General features: G+C 45.5%; 1 protein-coding gene across 2 annotated transcripts in view; it reads left to right on the top strand.

Moving 5' to 3' along the window:
* MYSM1 (Myb like, SWIRM and MPN domains 1) overlaps nt 1–21,993 on the top strand; it is a 328,895-nt gene that overhangs the window by 187,692 nt on the left and 119,210 nt on the right. For both annotated transcript variants that reach the window (XM_069232570.1, XM_069232571.1), the window contains exon 17: nt 17,148–17,280. In XM_069232570.1, coding sequence (XP_069088671.1) covers nt 17,148–17,280 — 133 coding nt within the window. The remainder of the gene's footprint in view (nt 1–17,147; nt 17,281–21,993) is intronic.

Raw genomic sequence — 21,993 nt, forward strand, 5'->3', positions numbered from 1 at the left:
GGTGTTGGTCCCCAGGGTGGGGGCCGGCATGGACCCCTCTTTAATATTCAATGTAGTCCAGAGAAGTGTTGGTCCCCAGGGAGGTCTGCCCGCCCCTCCCCGATATTTGTAAAATGTAGCCCCAGAGAGGTGGTGGTCCCCAGGGCTTTTAAGAGCCCAAGGAGGGGGGCCCCTGAGCGCCCTCCTTATTTATTAAACTGACCATGCCCCCAAAATCTGGCCCAACTGGGGTAGAAATTAAAAGCAAGCACGGGGGACTGCACTTATTATTATTATTATTTTTTTTAAGTTCACAGAGAAATTTGCAAATATTTGCAAATTTCCCCTTGAATTAAAAAAAATGCATTTTTGCCATGGCCGAGGGGGACCCCTGCCCAAAGGCTAGTGGGTTAGGGTATTCGTACTCTGCACCCTTTTCTTCTTTTTGCATTTATTTTTAGGACTTGGCTGAGGCCAAGTCCCAAAATGGCTGCTAACACTTCATGGTTGAAGTGTTGACAGCCAATCAGCTCTCTGCACAAGATCGGCAGTATTTCCAAAGTTGTTGCGACTCTAGATATACAAATTTGGATTTCCTTTAATTTCTCTAAATCTACTGAATGGATTTACACCAAATAACAAAAAGCGTGCTTTCTGGACCAAAGCCTACCTTTCTGTCAAATTTGGTGTAATTCCGTCCAGGGGCTCGGGCTGTAGTTGTGTTCAAAATCCCTATGGGAATGAAAATGGGAAACATACTTTTTTTCCACCCCCCCCCCCACCCCTGTTTCTCGGTCCCCGCTTGATGGATCACCCCCAAAACTTTCCATGTACAACAAAACCCTGGGGCACACTTTTCTAGGAAGACTTCATAAAGATTCATTAATCAGCACCAAAGATACAGTAAAGTCAAAAAACGATTTTTCTATTGAAACTAGGTCCTATCTATATCTACCTTCTGTTGACCGCCAGTAGGTAATATATATATATATGTATATCTATAGATATATATAGATATAGCTATAGGTAGTTATTGTTAGGACCTAGTTTCTAGTTTTCAATAGGATAAAGCTCTTTTTTTCTGCTAATATCTGGTGCTGTTTGATGAATATTCACAAACCTTTACAAAAAAATATATCGTTCACTTGAACTGCTGTCTGGAAGGTTTCAGGATGATCTGTCAAGCGGGGCTGAGAAAAAAAGGCAGGGAGTAAATTTTTCCATGGGGATGGAATTACACCAAATTTGGCAGAAAGGTAGCTCTTGGTCTAGAAAACGCCCTTTTTAGGGTCGAGCCTGCGTTGCATGCGCTCGCGCATGCGTAAGGCAGGGAGACTCTTTTGTATTTAGAAAAGGGCTCGGAGCCCTGTCAACTTCACGTCAGTGCTTTTTATTGGTTCGTGGGCTTCCCTAATAAAATCTTCTTGCTTTCATTAGTCGAAGGCACCCATATGTCATGCCTTTTCCGGTGGCTAGCCCTCCTCGAGCGCAGCGACCAAGTACAGAAAACATGCGAGAGTCGCTGTTTTCCATCGGGCTCGTAGACTTTTTATTTCTCTAATTTAGAGCGCGATCTCGCTTGGCAGAAGTCGAGCGCTTTACATACTTGAATTCACTTTTTCGGGTTGTGTACATAAATACACTTTTGCCCGATAGGTGAAAAGTCCGGTTAAGAGTTTACAACGCGATCAGCTCTAACATGAGCAAACGCGAGACCCGTCGCATTGTAAATGCTTGTTGTTATTTGCTGTAAATCTGTTCTCTAGCTTTTGAGAAATTCAAGAAAAAACAAATTTGTATGTATAGAGATGCGAAGGCTCCGCGAACCCTCCCGCTCTCGTGCGAGATCTAATTGGCTGCCAACACTTCAACAAGGAAGTGTTGGCAGCCATCCTGCAACTAGCTGTAGGAAAATTAAAGAAAATCCAAATTTGTATATATAGGGACGTGAACACTCCCTATCGTTCTGAGATCTGATTCAACTTGGCACCCCTCTTGGTACTTGGGTTCAGCCGAGTCACAGAAAAAAAGATTAGCAAAAAGAAAATGAGCCAGGGTAGTTACCCCTTGAAACCTTAACTCTGGTGCTAAGGTCCCAGAGGGACCCTCTTCCCCAGAGCAAAAACTCATTAAAAAAAAAAAAAAACAATTTGGCAGGATTTGTGGCATCTCTGGCAAAAATTAAAACAAAAACAAAAAAAAGCGGGACATACTGCGACTGTTTTGTAAACAGTCCCCGGATGGGATAGGTCCCGGGGCATTGACATTTTGAATGGTGGGGGAGGGGTGGGGGCATGCGGCCGCCACAGCAACCCCAGGGACTGCCAGCACCCTGAGGTCAAACACAGAATTAAATGCAGGGAGTGGGGCACCAGATCCAACACAGCGCTGTGGATATAGATCTTAATGCAGGGGGCCACCTGGCCCCCTTGCAGTCTCAAGGTCCACCACGTCCCCAGGACTAACATAGAATTAAATGCAGGGGTGCGCCTGGCCACTCTGCAGCCCCAGGGACCACCACCTCCCCAGGGGCCTGCCTCTGCTGTGTCCCTGGTTGTCCACCCCCAGGACATAACTGTTTGCTTTGACTTGGCAGGAGCTTTGACAGCTCCCACCAAGTCAGAGCAAACACTCCAGTTCCAGCAAGTGAGAGCTGTAAAACAGCTCTCACTTGCTGGAATCGGATGTTTCTCAGTTCTTGCCACCTGGCCACCTCATTGCAGCCCTGAGGACCTCTACCTCCACGGGACACATCTCCCTTTCTAAAGCAGAGGGGCTGTGTGGCCCCCGTGCATCCCTGGGGACTGCCACCTCTCCTGGCCTTTATCAGATTGTGGGGGCGCGTGGCCCCCATCAGCCCCGGGGACCACTACCTCCCCAATTCAGTACTCTTTGGATGGCCCTGCACACAACCAGCCCCCAGAGCCGTCTCCTGATATGTTCTAGGGTACTTAAGCAGCTCCCTTTCTGTGACAGCAATGCCGGGAGGAGGGGAGCTGGTTGGGACCTCGAGGCCTTCAGGCTCCCTGCGATCCCCAACATTGGCACTGGGTGCCCTGAGGGGCACCCAGGTCACATGGCCGGGCCCTAGGGAATTGGGTCTCTGGGGCCCAGATTGCCCCTGGGGAGGGGGCAAAGCAGCCCCCTGCCTCCCAAAAAATTAAATAATGAGGCTGGGCGGTGGGGTCTTCAGAGCCAAGAATGTCCTGAGGAGGGAAGCCACACGACCCCCCCCCCCCTTTCTAAAAAATAAATAAAAAGTAGACCAGGCCTCGGGTATGGGGTCGGGAGGGGGGCCGCGCTCACCCCCTAAAAAATGTTTTATGTTTAGGCCAGGCTCTGGGGTATGGAGTTCCTGGGGCCGAGATCTGCCTGGGGAAGGAGGCCGTGCGGGATTTGGTTGATACAAGAGTTATCACTATGTGTAAGTGAATGCATGAGTCTTTGAGTAGGTCTATGAGTGGATGCATGACTGTTTGATTGGGTCTGTGAATAGGTATGTGATTGTCTGAGTGAGTCTGTGATTGTGTGCATGATTGTCTGAGCGGGACTGTGGATGCGCGAGTGTCTGACTGGGCCTGTGAGTAGGTGTGTGAGGGTCTGAGTGGATCTGTGACTTGGTGCGTGAGTGTCTGAGTGGGTCTGAGAGTGAGTGTATGACTCTAAGTGGGTCTGTGAGTGGGTGCATGAGTGCTTCTGTGAGTGGATGAATTAGTGCATGAATGAACCTGTGAATGTTTTATTTTTTCTTGTTTTTTTTTAAATGTTCGCCAATATCCACAAATTCATCGCATTGTTACATGGGGACATACTGAGTATTTCGACATATTCACGAATATCGAGCTACATGAAAAAAAAACGTTTTTAAAGGTTTAATTTCACCCTCAAAGACCCCTGTATCACAGCCCTGAGGAGAGGGTACCTTCACACTGACCGCTGATGGCAATTTAAATTTAATTTTTCAGCCCCAGGGACCGTGTCCCGTTACCTTAAAATGGTGGCCACAACTTTCTGGTCAGCATTCATGTTGGCACATGCATTCGCAAATACGCCGTGATTGCCGTGAAAACAACACAATAGATTCCCAGCCCTAGATATAGAAATGTATTTACTCTTTAATATCTCAGAAACTACTGAATGGATTTACAGGAAATAACCAAAAAGCGTAATCTGCGTAGCAAAGCCTACCTTGCTGCCAAATTTGGTGTAATTCCATCCAGCGTTTCTGGCTGTAGTCATGTTCAAAACTCTTATGGAAATTAACATGGGAAACTCATGTTTTTTTTTTCCCCATCCCCTTTTTCTCAGCTCCCACTTGACTGATCACCCCGAAACTTCCCATGCGTAACAAGAATCACCCGCACACTTATTTTTTGAGGATTCGTCAGACGGTGCCAAAGATATAGGCAAGTCAAAAACACTTTTTCTATGGAAGCATGGTCCTAACTATCACTACCTACGGGCCACCGCCAATAGGAAATATATAGTTCGATGGCATCTGTCGCTGTAGATACGCATGTTCTGCAATAGCTCGCCATCTGGTGTTGGGCCGGAGTGTTACAAGTTGTTTTTCTTCGAAGAAGTCTTTCGAGTCACGGGACCGAGTGACTCCTCCTTTTGTCTCCATTGCGCATGGGCGTCGACTCCATCTTCGATTGTTTTTTTTCCGCCATCGGGTTCGGACGTGTTCCTGTCGCTCCGAGTTTCGGAACGGAAAATTAGCTAATTTCGGAAGATTTTCGTCGGTATTGTTGCGTTCGGGATCGGCGTACTTACATTCAACACCGCATCGAAGATCGAAGAGCTCCGGTGCCCTTCGGGGTAGTTTTTCGATCCTCCGTCGGGGCCTGGTCGGCCCGACCGCGTGCTGAAGAACGCCGATGGAACGGACCCCGTTCCGTTTCTGCCCCAAATGCCACAATAAGTACCCTTACACAGACCAACACTTGGTCTGCAACGTGTGCCTGTCACCTGAGCACAGCGAAGACACCTGCGAGGCCTGTCGTGCGTTCCGGTCCCGAAAAACACTCCGAGACCGTCGAGCCAGAAGACTTCAGATGGCGTCCGCACCGACAGCCCAACGGGAGTTCGAGGAACAGGAAGAGGAAGGTACCTTCTCGATCCAAGACTCAGACTCCGAAGGATTCGACGATACACAAACCGTGAGTAAGACGTCGAAAACCACACAGAAAAACATTTACAAGGCCCAGGGGACGCCACTGCCACCAGGCCATGGCTCGACCCATAAATTCGGTGACCGACCGTCGGCACCGAAAAAGGCCCAAACAGTGCCGAGATCGTCCGACTCCGGTCGAGACACCGGCACGCAGCCTTCTCGGGACCGAGAAAGTGCTGGAGACAAGCCTCGACACCGAGATGCCGGTGTGGACACGGCTCGACGCCGAGACAGCGGCACCGAAACAGATCGACGCCGAGAGGGTTCGGCCCCGAAAAGGAAAAAAGTCACCTCGGAGCCGAAAAAACACGCAGACAAAGTTTCAATGCCGAAACAAACTGCAAGCGACCCAGCTTCAGGCTCTTATACTGAAGAGCACTCGCTAACCTCCCAAATGCAGAAGCATAGGTTTGAGGAAGAGCTACAAGCAACTGATGTGGACCATACACAAAAGCGTATCTTCATTCAGCAGGGGACAGGAAAAATAAGCACCCTTCCCCCCATTAGGAGAAAGAGGAGGTTGGAGTTCCAGACGGAACAAACACCACAACCAAAAGTGGTGAAAAGAGTTACACCACCACCCTCTCCTCCGCCCGTGATTAACGTTTCACCAGCACAAACTCCATCACACTCCCCAGCTCACACCACCATGAGCCAGGGTGACCAAGATCAGGACGCATGGGACCTATACGACGCCCCAGTGTCAGATAACAGCCCGGAGGCATACCCTACAAAGCCATCTCCACCAGAAGACAGCACCGCGTACTCTCAGGTGGTTGCTAGAGCAGCACAATATCACAATGTAAGCCTCCACTCAGAACAGGTCGAGGATGATTTCTTGTTCAACACACTCTCCTCCACCCACAGCTCATACCAAAGCCTGCCTATGCTCCCTGGTATGCTCCGGCACGCAAAAGACATATTTAAGGAGCCGGTCAAAAGTAGGGCAATCACACCAAGGGTGGAAAAAAAGTATAAGCCGCCTCCTACGGACCCGGTTTTCATCACTACACAGCTGCCACCAGACTCTGTTGTTGTAGGAGCAGCTAGGAAAAGGGCCAACTCCCACACATCTGGAGATGCACCACCCCCAGATAAAGAAAGCCGCAAGTTCGATGCAGCTGGTAAGAGAGTCGCAGCACAAGCTGCAAACCAGTGGCGCATCGCGAACTCCCAGGCACTACTTGCGCGCTATGACAGAGCCCACTGGGACGAGATGCAACATCTCATTGAACATCTGCCCAAGGACTTACAAAATAGGGCAAAGCAAGTGGTCGAGGAAGGACAGACCATTTCCAACAACCAGATCCGCTCCTCCATGGACGCTGCAGATACAGCTGCACGGACAATTAATACATCTGTAACTATCAGAAGGCATGCATGGCTCCGAACGTCTGGATTTAAACCAGAGATTCAACAGGCAGTTCTTAATATGCCTTTTAATGAAAAAGAACTGTTCGGTCCAGAAGTGGACACAGCGATTGAGAAACTCAAAAAAGATACGGACACTGCCAAAGCCATGGGCGCACTCTACTCCCCGCAGAGCAGAGGGAATTACAGCACATTTCGTAAAACGCCCTTTCGAGGGGGGTTTCGAGGTCAAAACACACAAGCCAGCACCTCACAAGCCACACCGTCCAGTTACCAGGGACAGTATAGAGGAGGTTTTCGGGGGCAATATAGAGGAGGGCAATTCCCTAGAAATAGAGGAAGATTTCAAAGCCCCAAAGCCCCTACTACTAAACAGTGACTCACAGCTCACTCACCCCCTCCACACAACACCAGTGGGGGGAAGAATAGGTCATTATTACAAAGCATGGGAGGAAATCACTACAGACACTTGGGTTCTAGCAATTATCTGACATGGTTATTGCATAGAATTTCTACAATTCCCTCCAAACATACCACCAAAAGCACAAAATTTAACAACACACCATTCCAATCTCCTGGAGATAGAAGTGCAGGCACTATTGCAAAAGAATGCAATCGAATTAGTGCCAAACACACAAATAAACACAGGAGTTTACTCACTGTACTTTCTGATACCAAAGAAGGACAAAACACTGAGACCAATCCTAGACCTCAGAGTAGTGAACACTTTCATCAAATCAGACCACTTCCACATGGTCACACTACAAGAAGTATTGCCATTGCTAAAACTGCAGGACTACATGGCAACTTTAGACCTCAAGGATGCTTATTTCCATATACCAATACACCCATCGCACAGGAAATACCTAAGGTTTGTATTCAAAGGAATACATTACCAATTCAAGGTACTGCCTTTCGGATTAACAACCGCACCAAGAGTCTTTACCAAATGTCTAGCGGTAGTCGCAGCACACATAAGAAGGCAGCAGATACATGTGTTCCCATATCTAGACGACTGGCTAATCAAGGCCCATTCGTTAATAGAGTGCTCAAATCACACAAATCATATCATACAAACCCTCTTCAAACTAGGGTTCACCGTCAATTTCACAAAATCCAAAATTCTGCCACGCAAGGTACAACAATACCTGGGAGCCATAATAGACACATCAAAAGGAGTAGCCACTCCAAGTCCACAAAGAATTCAAAATTTCAACACCATCATACAACGCATGTATCCAACACAAAAGATACAAGCAAAGATGGTATTACAACTCCTAGGCATGATGTCATCATGCATAGCCATTGTCCCAAAGGCAAAACTGCACATGAGGCCCCTACAACAATGCCTAGCATCACAGTGGTCTCAAGCACAGGGTCACCTTCTAGATCTGGTGTTAATAGACCGCCAAACTTACCTCTCGCTTCTGTGGTGGAACAACATAAATTTAAACAAGGGGCGGCCTTTCCAAGACCCAGTGCCACAATACGTAATAACAACAGATGCTTCCATGACAGGGTGGGGAGCACACCTCGATCAACACAGCATACAAGGACAATGGAACGTACATCAAACAAAACTGCATATCAATCACCTAGAACTTCTAGCAGTTTTTCAAGCACTAAAAGCTTTCCAACCAATAATAGTTCACAAATACATTCTCGTCAAAACAGACAACATGACAACAATGTATTATCTAAACAAGCAGGGGGGGACGCACTCCACGCAGTTAAGCCTGCTAGCACAAAAAATTTGGCATTGGGCAATTCACAACCAAATTCGCCTAATTGCACAGTTTATACCAGGGATACAAAATCAACTCGCAGACAATCTCTCTCGAGATCACCAACAGGTCCACGAATGGGAAATTCACCCCCAAACTCTGAACACTTATTTCAAACTCTGGGGAACACCTCAGATAGACTTGTTTGCGACAAGGGAGAACGCAAAATGCCAAAACTTCGCATCCAGATACCCACACAAACAATCCCAAGGCAATGCCCTATGGATGAACTGGTCAGGGATATTTGCTTACGCTTTTCCTCCTCTCCCTCTCCTTCCTTACCTGGTAAACAAACTCAGTCAAAGCAAACTCAAACTCATATTGATAGCACCAACTTGGGCAAGGCAACCCTGGTACACAACGCTGCTAGACCTATCAGTGGTACCCTGCATCAAATTGCCCAACAGGCCAGATCTGTTGACACAGCACAACCAAAAGATCAGACACCCAGATCCAGCATCGCTGAATCTAGCAATCTGGCTCCTGAAATCCTAGAATTCGGGCACTTACAACTTACCCAAGAATGTATGGAAGTCATAAAACAAGCAAGAAGGCCATCCACCAGGCACTGCTATGCAAGTAAATGGAAGAGGTTTGTTTGCTACTGCCATATTAATCAAATACAACCATTACACACAACTCCAGAACATGTAGTGGGTTACTTGCTTCACTTACAAAAATCTAACCTAGCTTTCTCTTCCATTAAGATTCACCTTGCAGCTATATCTGCATACCTGCAAACTACCTATTCAACTTCCCTATATAAAATACCAGTCATTAAAGCATTCATGGAGGGCCTTAGGAGAATTATACCACCAAGAACACTACCTGTTCCTTCATGGAACCTAAATGTTGTCCTAACTAGACTTATGGGTCCACCTTTTGAACCCATGCACTCCTGCGACATACAGTTCCTAACCTGGAAGGTGGCATTTCTCATCGCCATTACTTCCCTAAGAAGAGTCAGCGAGATTCAGGCGTTTACTATACAGGAACCTTTTATACAACTACACAAAAATAAAGTCGTCCTAAGGACCAATCCTAAATTTTTGCCAAAGGTTATTTCACCGTTCCATCTAAATCAAACAGTAGAACTTCCAGTGTTCTTTCCACAGCCAGATACCGTAGCTGAAAGGGCACTACATACATTAGATGTCAAAAGAGCATTAATGTATTACATTGACAGAACAAAAAACATCAGAAAGACTAAACAACTCTTTATTGCATTTCAAAAACCTCACGCAGGAAACCCAATTTCAAAACAAGGTATAGCCAGATGGATAGTTAAATGCATCCAAATCTGCTACCTTAAAGCTAAACGACAGCTGCCCATTACACCAAGGGCACACTCAACCAGAAAGAAAGGTGCTACCATGGCCTTTCTAGGAAACATCCCAATGCAAGAAATATGTAAGGCAGCCACATGGTCTACGCCTCACACATTCACCAAGCACTACTGTGTAGACGTGTTATCCGCACAACAAGCCACAGTAGGTCAAGCCGTATTAAGGACATTATTTCAGACTACTTCCACTCCTACAGGCTGATCCACCGCTTTTGGGGAAATAACTGCTTACTAGTCTATGCAGAACATGCGTATCTACAGCGACAGATGCCATCGAACTGAAAATGTCACTTACCCAGTGTACATCTGTTCGTGGCATCAGTCGCAGTAGATTCGCATGTGCCCACCCGCCTCCCCGGGAGCCTGTAGCAGTTTGGAAGTTACCTTCAATTATTTATATATGTATCATCTCAACCTTAAATAGGTGCATACTTAGTCACTCCATTGCATGGGCACTATTACTACAATTCAACTCCTACCTCACCCTCTGCGGGGGAAAAACAATCGAAGATGGAGTCGACGCCCATGCGCAATGGAGACAAAAGGAGGAGTCACTCGGTCCCGTGACTCGAAAGACTTCTTCGAAGAAAAACAACTTGTAACACTCCGGCCCAACACCAGATGGCGAGCTATTGCAGAACATGCGAATCTACTGCGACTGATGCCACGAACAGATGTACACTGGGTAAGTGACATTTTCATTTCACATTTATTTATATACACATAAGGGGCATTTCATTACATTGCTAAATTATCTAAAATCATAATACCTTATACATATTTACATTACAATTATCACCTCCACAACCCTCAAGAGCTAATATCCAACATTCAAATCACAGACAGACCTCAAACGTTTATGTTCATGCACACACAAATAATCAAAGACTATTGTAAAAAACTGGGTTATTAGTTGTGGGGAGTTAGTGCCCACCCCACCTCCAGTAAAAATTGAAGTTCTTGTCTGGGTGAGCCACTGTGGTCACTAAATAAACCTGAGCTCAACTCTTTAGTAGGTATGGCAGAGAGAAGGCAGGCTTAACTTTGAGGCTAAGTGTAAAGTTTTTATGATGTACTAAAACAGTATGAAAGTTGTAATGTACAACAATAAATATTCCAAACTGAATTAGAAACATAGAGAAGCAATTGATAAACATAATGAAACCAAAATGACAAACATCCAATAAAAGGAACTGGAGATTTGAATTTTGAAAGTTTTAAGTAGAAATAGCACCAAGAGGCATAAAATGGCAATGATAGTCAATGGTTGTGGTAGAACTGGACCTAGATGCTATTTGACACTGACCACGATGGAGTGCGAGGTGGATACCATATCCAAGTTTTTCCTGGTTAAAGATTTTAACATCTTACTGTAAGTCCCATTCCCCCACTGGAGTATACTTCTAATGTCCCCCCGGAGCTCAGGGGAGGCACTTGGGTGGCAAACAAAATCCAGTCCACGTCCAGTTGCCACTAATCATCTGCACAGTTGCAGGAAAGGCTTTTTGTAGTTTGTTGTACCATACCCCCACCCAGCCACGTGCCACCCATGCTGTTCAGCTGTTGCATGGCTTGGGACGCAGAATCCCTCATGGGTGTGGGACAGGGAACCAGAGGTCTGTCCAGTCCACCTCTGCCCCCGCTGCAGCCTCCTAACCTTCCTAGTCCGTCCCCTCACTCCCACCCAGTTGGTGGCAGAATCCGCCATCACCTGCCCCACTGGGAACATATAACTACGGACGGGTGGGTTTTGCAAATAATTTGGTAGGGCTACTCTCTCCCTTTCGAATCTGTGCCACCACACATGCCACCATCCTTCCATCACCTTCCGGAGGAATAGTTGGTGCTTCTCCGCCAGGAAGTCGCGGCTCTCTTGGCCAAGGGAGCTATAGAAAAGGCTCCTGTGCCAGAAGTACGTTGTGGTTGTTATTCCCACTACTTTCTGATGCCAAAGAAGGACAAAGGCTTGCGTCCTATCCTAGATCTTCGGGACCTGAACTACTTCCTCAAGAAGGAGAAGTTCAAAATGCTCACCCTGGCTCAGGTTCTGTCTGCCTTGGGCCCAGGAGACTGGATGGTAGCGTTGGACTTGCAGGACGCTTATTTCCACATCCCCATCCTGCCTGCCCATAGACGTTACCTACGATTCGTGGTAGGTCACAAGCACTTTCAGTTTACCGTGCTCCCTTTCGGCCTTACCAGTGCCCCTCGGGTGTTCACGAAAGTGATGGCGGTGGTTGCAGCTCCTCTGCGCAGGTTAGGGGTCTCAGTCTTCCCCTACCTAGATGACTGGCTGTTGATGGCGCCTTCGCCCCTGACAGTGGTCTCCCACCTTCAAACTACGGCGGACCTCCTGCACCAGCTGGGGTTCACTATCAACGTGCCTAAGTCACACCTGACTCCCTCTCAGACGCTCCCTTTCATCGGAGCTGTTCTAGACACAGTGCTTTTTAGGGCTTATCCTCCCAAAAAGTGAGTCCAAGACATTCCGGCTATGATTCCGATCTTTCAGCCTTGGGCAGCCTGTTTCGGTGAGACAGACTCTGAGGCTGCTGTGCCTCTTGGCCTCCTGCATCCTGCTAGTAACACATGCCAGGTGGCATATGTGGGCTCTGCAGTGGGACTTGAAGTTACAGTGGGCGCAGCATCAGGGTAATCTCTCCGACATGGTTCAGATCTTCGAGGGGACTGCGAAAGACCTGCAGTGGTGGCTTTCAAATCCCAATTGGGTCAGGGGCAGATCCCTCTCCCTTCTCCACCCAGATCTCTCTATAGTGACAGATGCGTCGCTTCTGGGTTGGGGCGGCCACATAGGAGAGGCGGAGATCTGAGGCCTACGGTCTCCGGCGGAGTCGGGACTCCACATAAATATGCTGGAGCTCCGAGCAATCAGACTTGCGTTGAAAGCATTCCTTCCCTCTCTCAAAGGGAAAGTGGTGCAGGTGTTCACGGACAACACTACCGCCATGTGGTACTCCAACAAACAAGGTGGGGTAGGGCCCTGGACCCTTTGTCAGGAGGCACTACGCCTCTGGACATGGCTGGATCATCAGGGCATTACCCTGATGGTTCAACATCTGGCGGGCTCTCGCAACGCCAGAGCAGACGAACTCAGCCGCCGACACACTGTTGATCGGGAATGGCGTCTCCATCCGGAAGTGGCACAAGGTCTCTTTCTCAAGTGGGGAGAGCCTTGGTTATATCTGTTCGCCTCCGCAGAGAATGCGCAATGTCAGCTATTTTGTACGTTGGAGTTTCCAAGGCGGCACTCGCTCAGAGACACTTCATCTCGAGTGGAACTCTGGCCTCCTTTTATGCCTTCCCACCTATGCCTCTTCTGCCCAGAGTTCTCAAGAAGATCAAGTACGACCGGGCCCACGTTATCTTGGTGGCTCCAGACTGGGCTCGAAGAGTGTGGTATCCAGAGCTATTGAGCATGTCCATCGATCCTCCACTTAGACTGCCTCTTCTGGCGGATATTCTGTCGCAGCAGCAGGGGACGGTTCTCCACCCGCACCTGTCCAACCTCCGCCTTCACGCGTGGAGATTGAGCGGCAACAGTTGATGGCATTTGCCCTTCCACCCGAAGTCTGCAATGTTATCTTGGCAGCCAGGCGTCTATCGACTAAAACTGTATACGTCTGTCGTTGGAATAAATTTGTGGCATGGTGCACCAACAAATCTGTTGACCCCCTTTCTGCCCCTCTTTCAGAGGTTCTTCTGTTCATTCTTTCTTTAGCCCAGCAGGGCTCTGCATTGGGCACCCTTAAAGGGAATCTGTCTGCCATTTCAGCCTTTCTTAGGCTTCCTGATCAGCCCTCCTCTTGTGAGTAGGTTCTTGAGGGGGCTCACCCACTTTTTTCCTCCCACTCCCTTCATCATGCCTCAGTGGGATCTTAATCTTGTACTTACTTACTTGATGTGTACCCCCTTTGAGCCAATGCATAATTCTCCCTTGCGGCTCCTCACATTCAGAACTGTCTTTCTCATCGCTATCACCTCTGCTCGCAGGGTGAGTGAGCTTCAGGCCCTTTCTGGAAAGCCTCCATAGTTGTCTGTGCACCCTGACAAAGTGGTGTTACGCACTAGAGCTTCCTTCCTTCCTTCCTTCCTTCCTTCCTTCCTTCCTTCCTTCCTAAGGTGGTCACACCATTTCATGGAGGCCAGTCCATCACTTTGCCTACCTTCAATGTACCCCCAAATCCTTCCCATGAAGAGGAGAGACTCCACCATCTGGACCCAAAAAGATCGTTGGCGTTCTATCTCAATCGTACGAAAGACTTCCGGGTGGACGATCAACTCTTCGTTGGCTATGTGGGTGCGAAGAAAGGGAAGGCGGTGCCGAAGCGTACCATCTCTCGATGGGTGCTTCTTTGCATCAAGATGTGCTACGCTTTGTCAAAAAAGCAACCTCCTGACGGCTTGCGGGCTCATTCTACCAGAGCCACTGCTGCATCCACTGCGTTAGCACGTGGAGTTCCTGTCCTGGATATCTGTCAGGCAGCTACGTGGGCATCCCTGCACACGTTTGCTAAGCATTACTTCCTGGATAGTCAGGTCCGTCGAGACGGCTACTTTGGTCGTTCGGTCCTGCAGGACTTTCTAGTATGATCTTAGTTTGCAGCCCACCCCGAGGATGGCATTGCTTGGGTATTTATTCTAAGGTAAGGAATCTGCAACTAGAAGCCTCTATCAGATGTACAAGGTACTTAACTTCGGTAACAAAATATCTGGTGGAGACATATTCTAGTTGCAGATTCCTTACCGCCCACCCATCCTCCCCGCTTGCGAACTGATTTCTAGGGACAGGGATTCCCCCCTTTCAGGTCCTTAGCTCTGGCGCACCAATCTCAGTGTTCTTAGGGGCTCTGCGCTCTGGCGTGGAAAGTCGTTAAAAGAAACTGACGTCACTGCGCGAGGGCGGCGTCTATGTACTACTCCCGATGTCATCACGGCGACCATGACGCCTACAACGCCTGCGGAGTCGACCGACGCCACCTACCGAGGCGCAAGGATATTGCTCGAAGAAAAATCTCCGGATCCAGTCTGACGCCTGGGGGAAATTCTAAGGTAAGGAATCTGCAACTAGAATATGTCTCTACCAGATACTGTGATTGGTGCCTTGGCTCAGAGGTAAAAAGACGCTCTCTGTCCAAGAGTCATCTAACATTTGTCTCTGACTGGAGAGGCCTCTTTAAAGTATGCCTCATGTGTCATATGAAAAACCCCAGCAGACTTATTAAGCAGGCCTTGACAGGCCACAGACCATCCTGTCAAGTGCAGAGCAACCCCTCCCCACACCCAAGGATCTTTGTCCCTGTCCTGGGAGCAGGTTCATACCTCAGTCACACCTATTGAAATGCAAATTACTGTTTGGCAGAAGTGAGAGCGCCAAATGCAGATTTAGCTTCCAGTGACTTCAAGCAGGGCACAGGTAACCTTCTAAAACCCCCATTTCCAAAATATATTTCACAAATTCACAAATCTGACTTGACCTGTCAATTGGGCTTATAATAGATACTTCAAAAAGTCTTAAAGTGAAATTTGTAGTTGTTTCCTAGGCGGCGATAACATTTATTAAATGTAATATTGTGTCCTAAATCTTCCCTATGGAACAGCCAACCCTTGCGCAGTGCAAATAGCATTTAGGACATTTTCACTGTAAGGACATGTTAAACTTTTACATGTCCTACTTTTTAATACCATGCACCTTGCCTTATGGGTAATAAAGCCTACATGGGTGACTTATTAATACGCAAAAGGCAAATGTAGGTCTTTGAAACAGGGGTTATTTTGACAGGTCAGATTTGCAGTCTCAGTCTACACAGTCAGGCTTTAACGGTAGACCTGGAGACATGCTTTACAGTGCCACTGCAGTGGATGGCACAATGAGTGCTGCGGGCTACTAGTAGCATTTCATTTATAAGCCCTTGGTATACTTTGCACCATATACTAGGGACTTGTGGGAAACTCAAAAAAGCAATCAGGTGTTTACCAGTTTTACCTTGCTTAAAGGAGCAGCATAGGCATTTTACCACTGCTTAAGAGGAGTAAGCTTCTGTTCAGGATCCTGAGTTGTGGCACAAGAGAAAGTATGTGGGTGCTGCATATAAAATTGATGTTTCCTCAGATTGGTGGTGCCTTTGCTTTAATTGCCTGTCGCCACAGGTCTGCTAATGTGACCAGAATCATGTGTTTTCTTTGACCACTTCTGATAATCCTTTACAGATAGTTGGTAAGTACTCTGTGAGGACATCTGGTTACAGAACAGGTGGAACTGGTGTGCCAGAAGTGGCTGAGACTTTGCAGGACTCAACAATGTGAGCGGTCTGGATATCTCACAGCACAGTTTGTTAATGAGTTATAGACTAATAGCTCATACATAGCTCCATTAAGGAGAGTTTTGTCTACTTAGAGTTTTAAGCCACCGGTGACTTATGAACTGGATTTTTTGGATAGAATGGCAGATATCCTACACAACCTTCAGCTGTGCACTTTCTTTCTTTGTTGTCATGGATCATGATTAAACCAGCAAAAAAAAATAATCTGATTTTGTTTTTCGTTGCCTTTCAAGGTTTAGAAGTCTTTTACACATTTGTAACTATAGTGTGCCATATTAGTACTGGCGTAAGTCATAATGAAGTGACTTCCAGGATAGTGTGACTACCTGTCTAAACTAACTTTTATACTGTGCTATTTGCACGCCTAATCCAAAGGATTTATTTCCTCGCTGGCCACTATGGAACATAGAACAAATGTGCCCTAAGAAGCACTAGAGGGACCTTCTTCTAGCCTCTTATTTTCCTGAAACTTTCTGGTAGTTTCTGGTCAAAATCATCTACTGTGATTTACTTGGAGGTAGTTTACAGCCTAACAGATGTTTTAATAACTGCATAAACACATCATATAGACAGAATGCAAACAATAGGTGCTCCACAAAATGGTGCATTGGAAGAGATGAGTGACAGGAGTGAACTATAAAGTGTGCTGGTGCTATTTACGTAAACCAATATATCAATAACGATGATGACTAGGTCATGTTTAAATATACAAAAGATGATTCAGAGTTAATATCAGTTAGCAAGGTAGTGCGTCCAAACAGAAACAAATGACACGGTGTTTGGAACATGAATGAGGACTCTGCAGCTCTGGTTGCATGGGATCTATGTTAAAAGACTAAAAAGCACCCCCTTTTTCCACAAGACTGTTAAAGCCAGAAGGTTGTGCTAGATGCACATGAAACTGTGATTTGGGAGTGTAGAAAAGAACAACTAGTTATGTAATTTAAGCGGTTGTTACTCATGAATATATTAACTAAAGGTAGACTTCATTATCCATGCACAGGATAAGAAAGAAAAACTTGGTAGACTGATTAGGTTTTTGAGAAAGTTGAAACTGATAAAGTTTTAACAAAAGAACATTCGTCAGCATGTGTTTTGAACATAAAATACTCCTTTGCATTTGAATGATCATTTTCCATTTTTCCATTTAGAGTTATTTCTCCAGAGGCGGAGCAATGTTCATTGGGATGATCATCAGTCCATACAATCGAAATAATGTCTTGCCATTTTCCCAGATAACCTGCCTCGTTATTAGTGATGAGGTTAGCGCCGATGGATCTTTCCGTAAGTACCTTCACAATGAATAAAATACCTGATCTTTGGATTTTAATAGAAACTTTTTTGCATAATCAAGACAGCTGTGATTTGATTTGGAGGGAAAATAATGTTTCCCGTGTCTCCTTTATCTTTACAAAAGTGAGATTAAGAAGGCGGGCTTGTAATTAAAATGGGGTCTGCAGGATTTTAAGAAGCAGCTGTACAGGTTCCAGACAGATCACATCTATTAGTCCATATATTTACATACAGTTATATAAAATTTCTAAACGTTATCAGCTTTGTTTATGGTAACTATGCCTGGAAGAGAGCTTGTGAGCATCATACTGTTTGCTAGTTATAAGCTGTTCACTTTTTGGATGTCGCTTGGTAGGTTTTCATTGAACTTTCACCTGACAGGAAAGTGTTAAATTGTTGTCAGGGTAGAAAGATATAGAATAAATAAAAGAACACTAACAGTATATCATGTATTGGAATAGTAACACAGATGTTATTCCTAAACTCATAATTTTAAAGCCACTTAATTTGCAGAGAAATCACCATTTATACCTAATCCTTATTAGAGGATGCTTTTTAAATGTCCAAGGTTCAGATAATAAGAAATAATCTTCAGAGAGGCCTGGCCCGTTGGATGAATGCAACCTTGTAGAGTAACTGATAGAAGCGGGTAGATTATAATTAACTTTATAAAACCGGGAATAACCTGCACACTATCAATGACTGTTTGGAAGGTGGGATACTTTTTAAATATTGCTTCAACGTTTCGCTTTTGTTGTTATGCAATTCCTGCAAGGTTAGTGGAACTGTGTATCTGACAACAAGAATTTCAGAATATATAAGTAATGTCCACATATATGACCAGTAATTGTTGTTTAGTATTTGTCTAGCTCACAATACCACATTCAAGCCTCCAAAATGACCAGGGTTAATAGATGTTATGGGTAGCCTCGAACATGACACTCTGATTCACTTTCATTTGGTTACTCTTGCATCCCCAAGGAAAATACATGTAAGATTGAAAATTAATTTTCAAACATTTATTGAAATTATTGTATTCGTGCAAAGAAAGAATGAGCTGCGATTATCAGAAATATGAGGCATGTTACTGGAATGAGCCTTATTATTGGTGAACAATATAAATGGTTCAACTATGGTAATTGTTACAAATGTTGCCTAACTCCTATCTGTATCGAATATGCTTCTAAAGAGAGTATAGTGGGAATTCCCTCTGGCAGATCAGTTGTGATAGTCTAACCCCCATACCTTGGTCTTAGGTGTCAGGAAGTTGGTCTCAGTGTACAGGTTATCTTCTCTTGTAGGATGGCGGTCAGAGTCAACAGTGTTGCATCTCAGTCACAGCAGTTCCATGATCAACTGGCGTGAACTGCTCCTGTCAAGTATACCATGGACCCTGTTTATATAATAAAACACTCTTCTTATCATACTGTGACAGAGGTGCAGAACAGCAGCTTTTGGTTTGTCTAGCACAAACGGGTTGTCTCTAACGAGCACAGAAAAAAGAAAACAAATGCACTGTGTTCTGATTTGCACATCCCTGGACTGAATGTGCTGACTACAGTGCGACAGCGTCTTCCAGTGATAAATGCAAATGCAGCACATTTTTGTCTTAGTGGAAAGATATTTAAAAAATCACCATTCAGAAAAGATGTCAGGTTAATGCTAAAATAAAAAACGGAAACCTAACGTGGGCCATTCAACACTATGGGCCAGATGTATCATGAAGGCCTTTTGCGATTCGGAAATAGCGATTTTTCAGAAATCTCTATTTCCGACTCGCAAAATGCCATGTATCACATTTGCGAATCGGTAATACCGATTTCTTAAAAATCGCAAATGCTATTACCGAATCGCAAATTGCGATACCGGCCCCATTCGCACCTATGGGCCTGTTGGCCCATATCTGCAAATTTTTTGCATTTCCAAAATTGCGATTTCTTAACTAGAAATGGCAATTTTGGAAATGCAACACCCCAGGGTGGTGGGGGCCTAAGGCCCCCTCTGCAGCACCCCAAAATTATTTTTTTCACCATGTAAGGTGCACACATGCCAAAAGGGCATGTGTGCTTTACATGTAAGTTTTAAAAATGCATCTTAAATGCATTTTTAAAATTTGCACATGGCTACCACCAAGTTCAACTTAGTGGTAAATAGCGATTCCTAAATGCCCAAATCGCATTTAGGTATTGCTTCATACATGTGCTAAGGAATAGCAAATAAGGATTTCTTATTTGCGATTTCTTATTTAGAGAGTCGCAATTTGCGACTCTCTAAACAGGGTCGCAATTTTAAGAAATCGCTATTTTAGCGATTCCTTAAAATTGTGTTCAGAATGTCTTTCATACATTCTGAAATGGCATTTTGCATTCGCAAACGGGCATTCGCACCGTTTGCGAATGCAAAATGCTTTCATACATCTGGCCCTATATGCTTGATATCAGGGTGTCTTTTAATGCAGTAAACAGAACAATATTGATTTTGGTTCACCTGTCGTTTGTCACCAACAATCCAGACTTGATGATTTAATGTTTTTGTGAGTGACCCTGCTATGGTCTTTTGTCTGAATTTAAGAGTTTTAAGTGAAGCTAAGTCTAGTCATAATATTGAACATTTAAAAAACACTTAATACAAAGTAATTTTTCTCTAAATGCTGATAAGAATCACAATAGGAATCATAGCATTAACAAAGGCAATACCATATATATATATATAGATATATAGATAGATAGATAGATAGATAGATATAGATAGATATATATATATATAGATAGATATAGGTATATATATATATACATTTCTCTATACACACACACATATATGTAGGAAGCTGGCTCTGCATATACTATATCAACATGGGATATAGCGTGCACAGAGTCCTGGGGTTCCCGAGAGGTTTGACAGAGGCAAAAATAGATAATATGAATGCTCTATTTGCGGTAGTGTGGTCGAGAAGTTAGGCTTATCAGAGGATAGTGTTAAGCATTTGTTGTACATGCACAAGCAATAGAAGAAACACACACTCAATGACTTCACTGCAGACCAATATGATTTTATATAGAAACATAGGTTTTGTTAATTTATTTCTAGAACCACAAGGTTCAGTTTGCAGGTAAGTACATAAATTGATAGGTACTTTGCATAGGTATAATCAGGACTTTGAATGGAATCAGCAATGTACACAGTTTTTCTTAAAATGGCAAAAAGCTATTTTAAAAGTAGACACTGCAATTTTCAGCAGTTCCTGGGGGAAGAAAATAAAGTACAGTTTTTGAGGTAAGTAACAAACTTACAGCTTTAGTCTCTGGGGCATAGGTAGCCCACTGTTGGGGGTTCAAGATAACGCCAAACTCACAGCACCAGCAACACAGGGCCGGTCAGGTGCAGAGGTCAAACAGGAGCCAAAATAACATGGGCCCTTGTGGAGACAAGGGGTACTCCAGTTCCGATCTGCTTGCAGGTAAGTACCAGTGTGGTCGAAGGGCAGACCAAGTGGGTTCAGAGAAGCACTGGGGGGGCCCCAAGTAGGCACCAATCCCACACCCTTAGTGGCACTGGGGCGGCCGGGTGCAGGGTGCAAACAGGGTGTCAGGGTCCCAATAGAACTCTATGAGGGGACCCTGGGGGTCACTCAGGCACTGCAGGTAAGGCACAGGGAGTTTCTTGGGCAAGCCACCAACTTGATAGGGAGGAGGGCCACCTGCTGATCACTGCTGCAATGGTGGTCAGTTTCTCTCGAGTCTGGGGGCTGCAGGTGCAGTGCTTCTCCAGGCGTCGGATATCTTCGTCCCAGGCAGTCGCGGTTAGAGGGGTCCTTGGGATTCCCTCTGCAGGCTTTGTCGTTGAGGGTGGAGAGATCAACCCAGGCAGGGCACTTGCTGTCAATCGCCCAGGGACCTTCTCCTGCTGGGTGGACAACCTGGAACACTGCCTGTGGGTGTCGGGTGCACAGGGGGCAGGACTCACTCTGCGGGAGTGAGGTGAGAGTCTCTTGCTGTTGGGTTTGTTCTTTATTTTGTAGACAGTGCTGCTGTCTTCGGGAGTTCTTGGTCCTTTGTGGGTGCAGGGCAGTCCTCTGGAGTTGACAGAAGTCGCTGGGCGTGTCGCTTTTTTGTGTGCAGGATCTATGTAGCAGGAGACAGGCCGGTAGGACTGGGGCCAAAGCAGTTGTTGTCTTCCTTCTTCTCTGCTGGGGTTTTCAGCTTTGCAGGCTGTAGTATTTAAGTTGATGGAAAGAAGAGACTTCAAGATCCAAATGTAGAAAAATCTTCTTTTATTCTGGAAACTCCAGCCACACCTGCACACAGCTCGTCCAGCTCCAACAGAATAGAACCCCTAGGAGCATTCCAGATATTGCAAGAGCTGGAGCAGGGGGGGGGCAGAACATACCAACTACACACTATTATATACGAGAACCAACATACAGAAAATGATATACAGAGAAAAGTACTATAAATTATAACTTAAACTAGCACTTAGAATGTCACACCACCTTCCCCTTTTAATATATTCTTTTTTTTTCTTTCTTGAAAGCAACTAATAAATTATTTCACTTTTAAAACTCTATTTAGATTCTAAATGCAGCCATCATCCACTTTAACTGCACCTTTGAATACTTTAACTATTTTAAAAACGTTGCTGTAGTGCGATTGTCCACTTCCTACTTTACCTGGTAATCTGATTTTTGACTGAATCACCCACATTAAC

This window comes from Pleurodeles waltl, chromosome 4_2 (genome assembly GCF_031143425.1).
Source record: "Pleurodeles waltl isolate 20211129_DDA chromosome 4_2, aPleWal1.hap1.20221129, whole genome shotgun sequence".
Lineage (NCBI taxonomy): Eukaryota > Metazoa > Chordata > Amphibia > Caudata > Salamandridae > Pleurodeles > Pleurodeles waltl.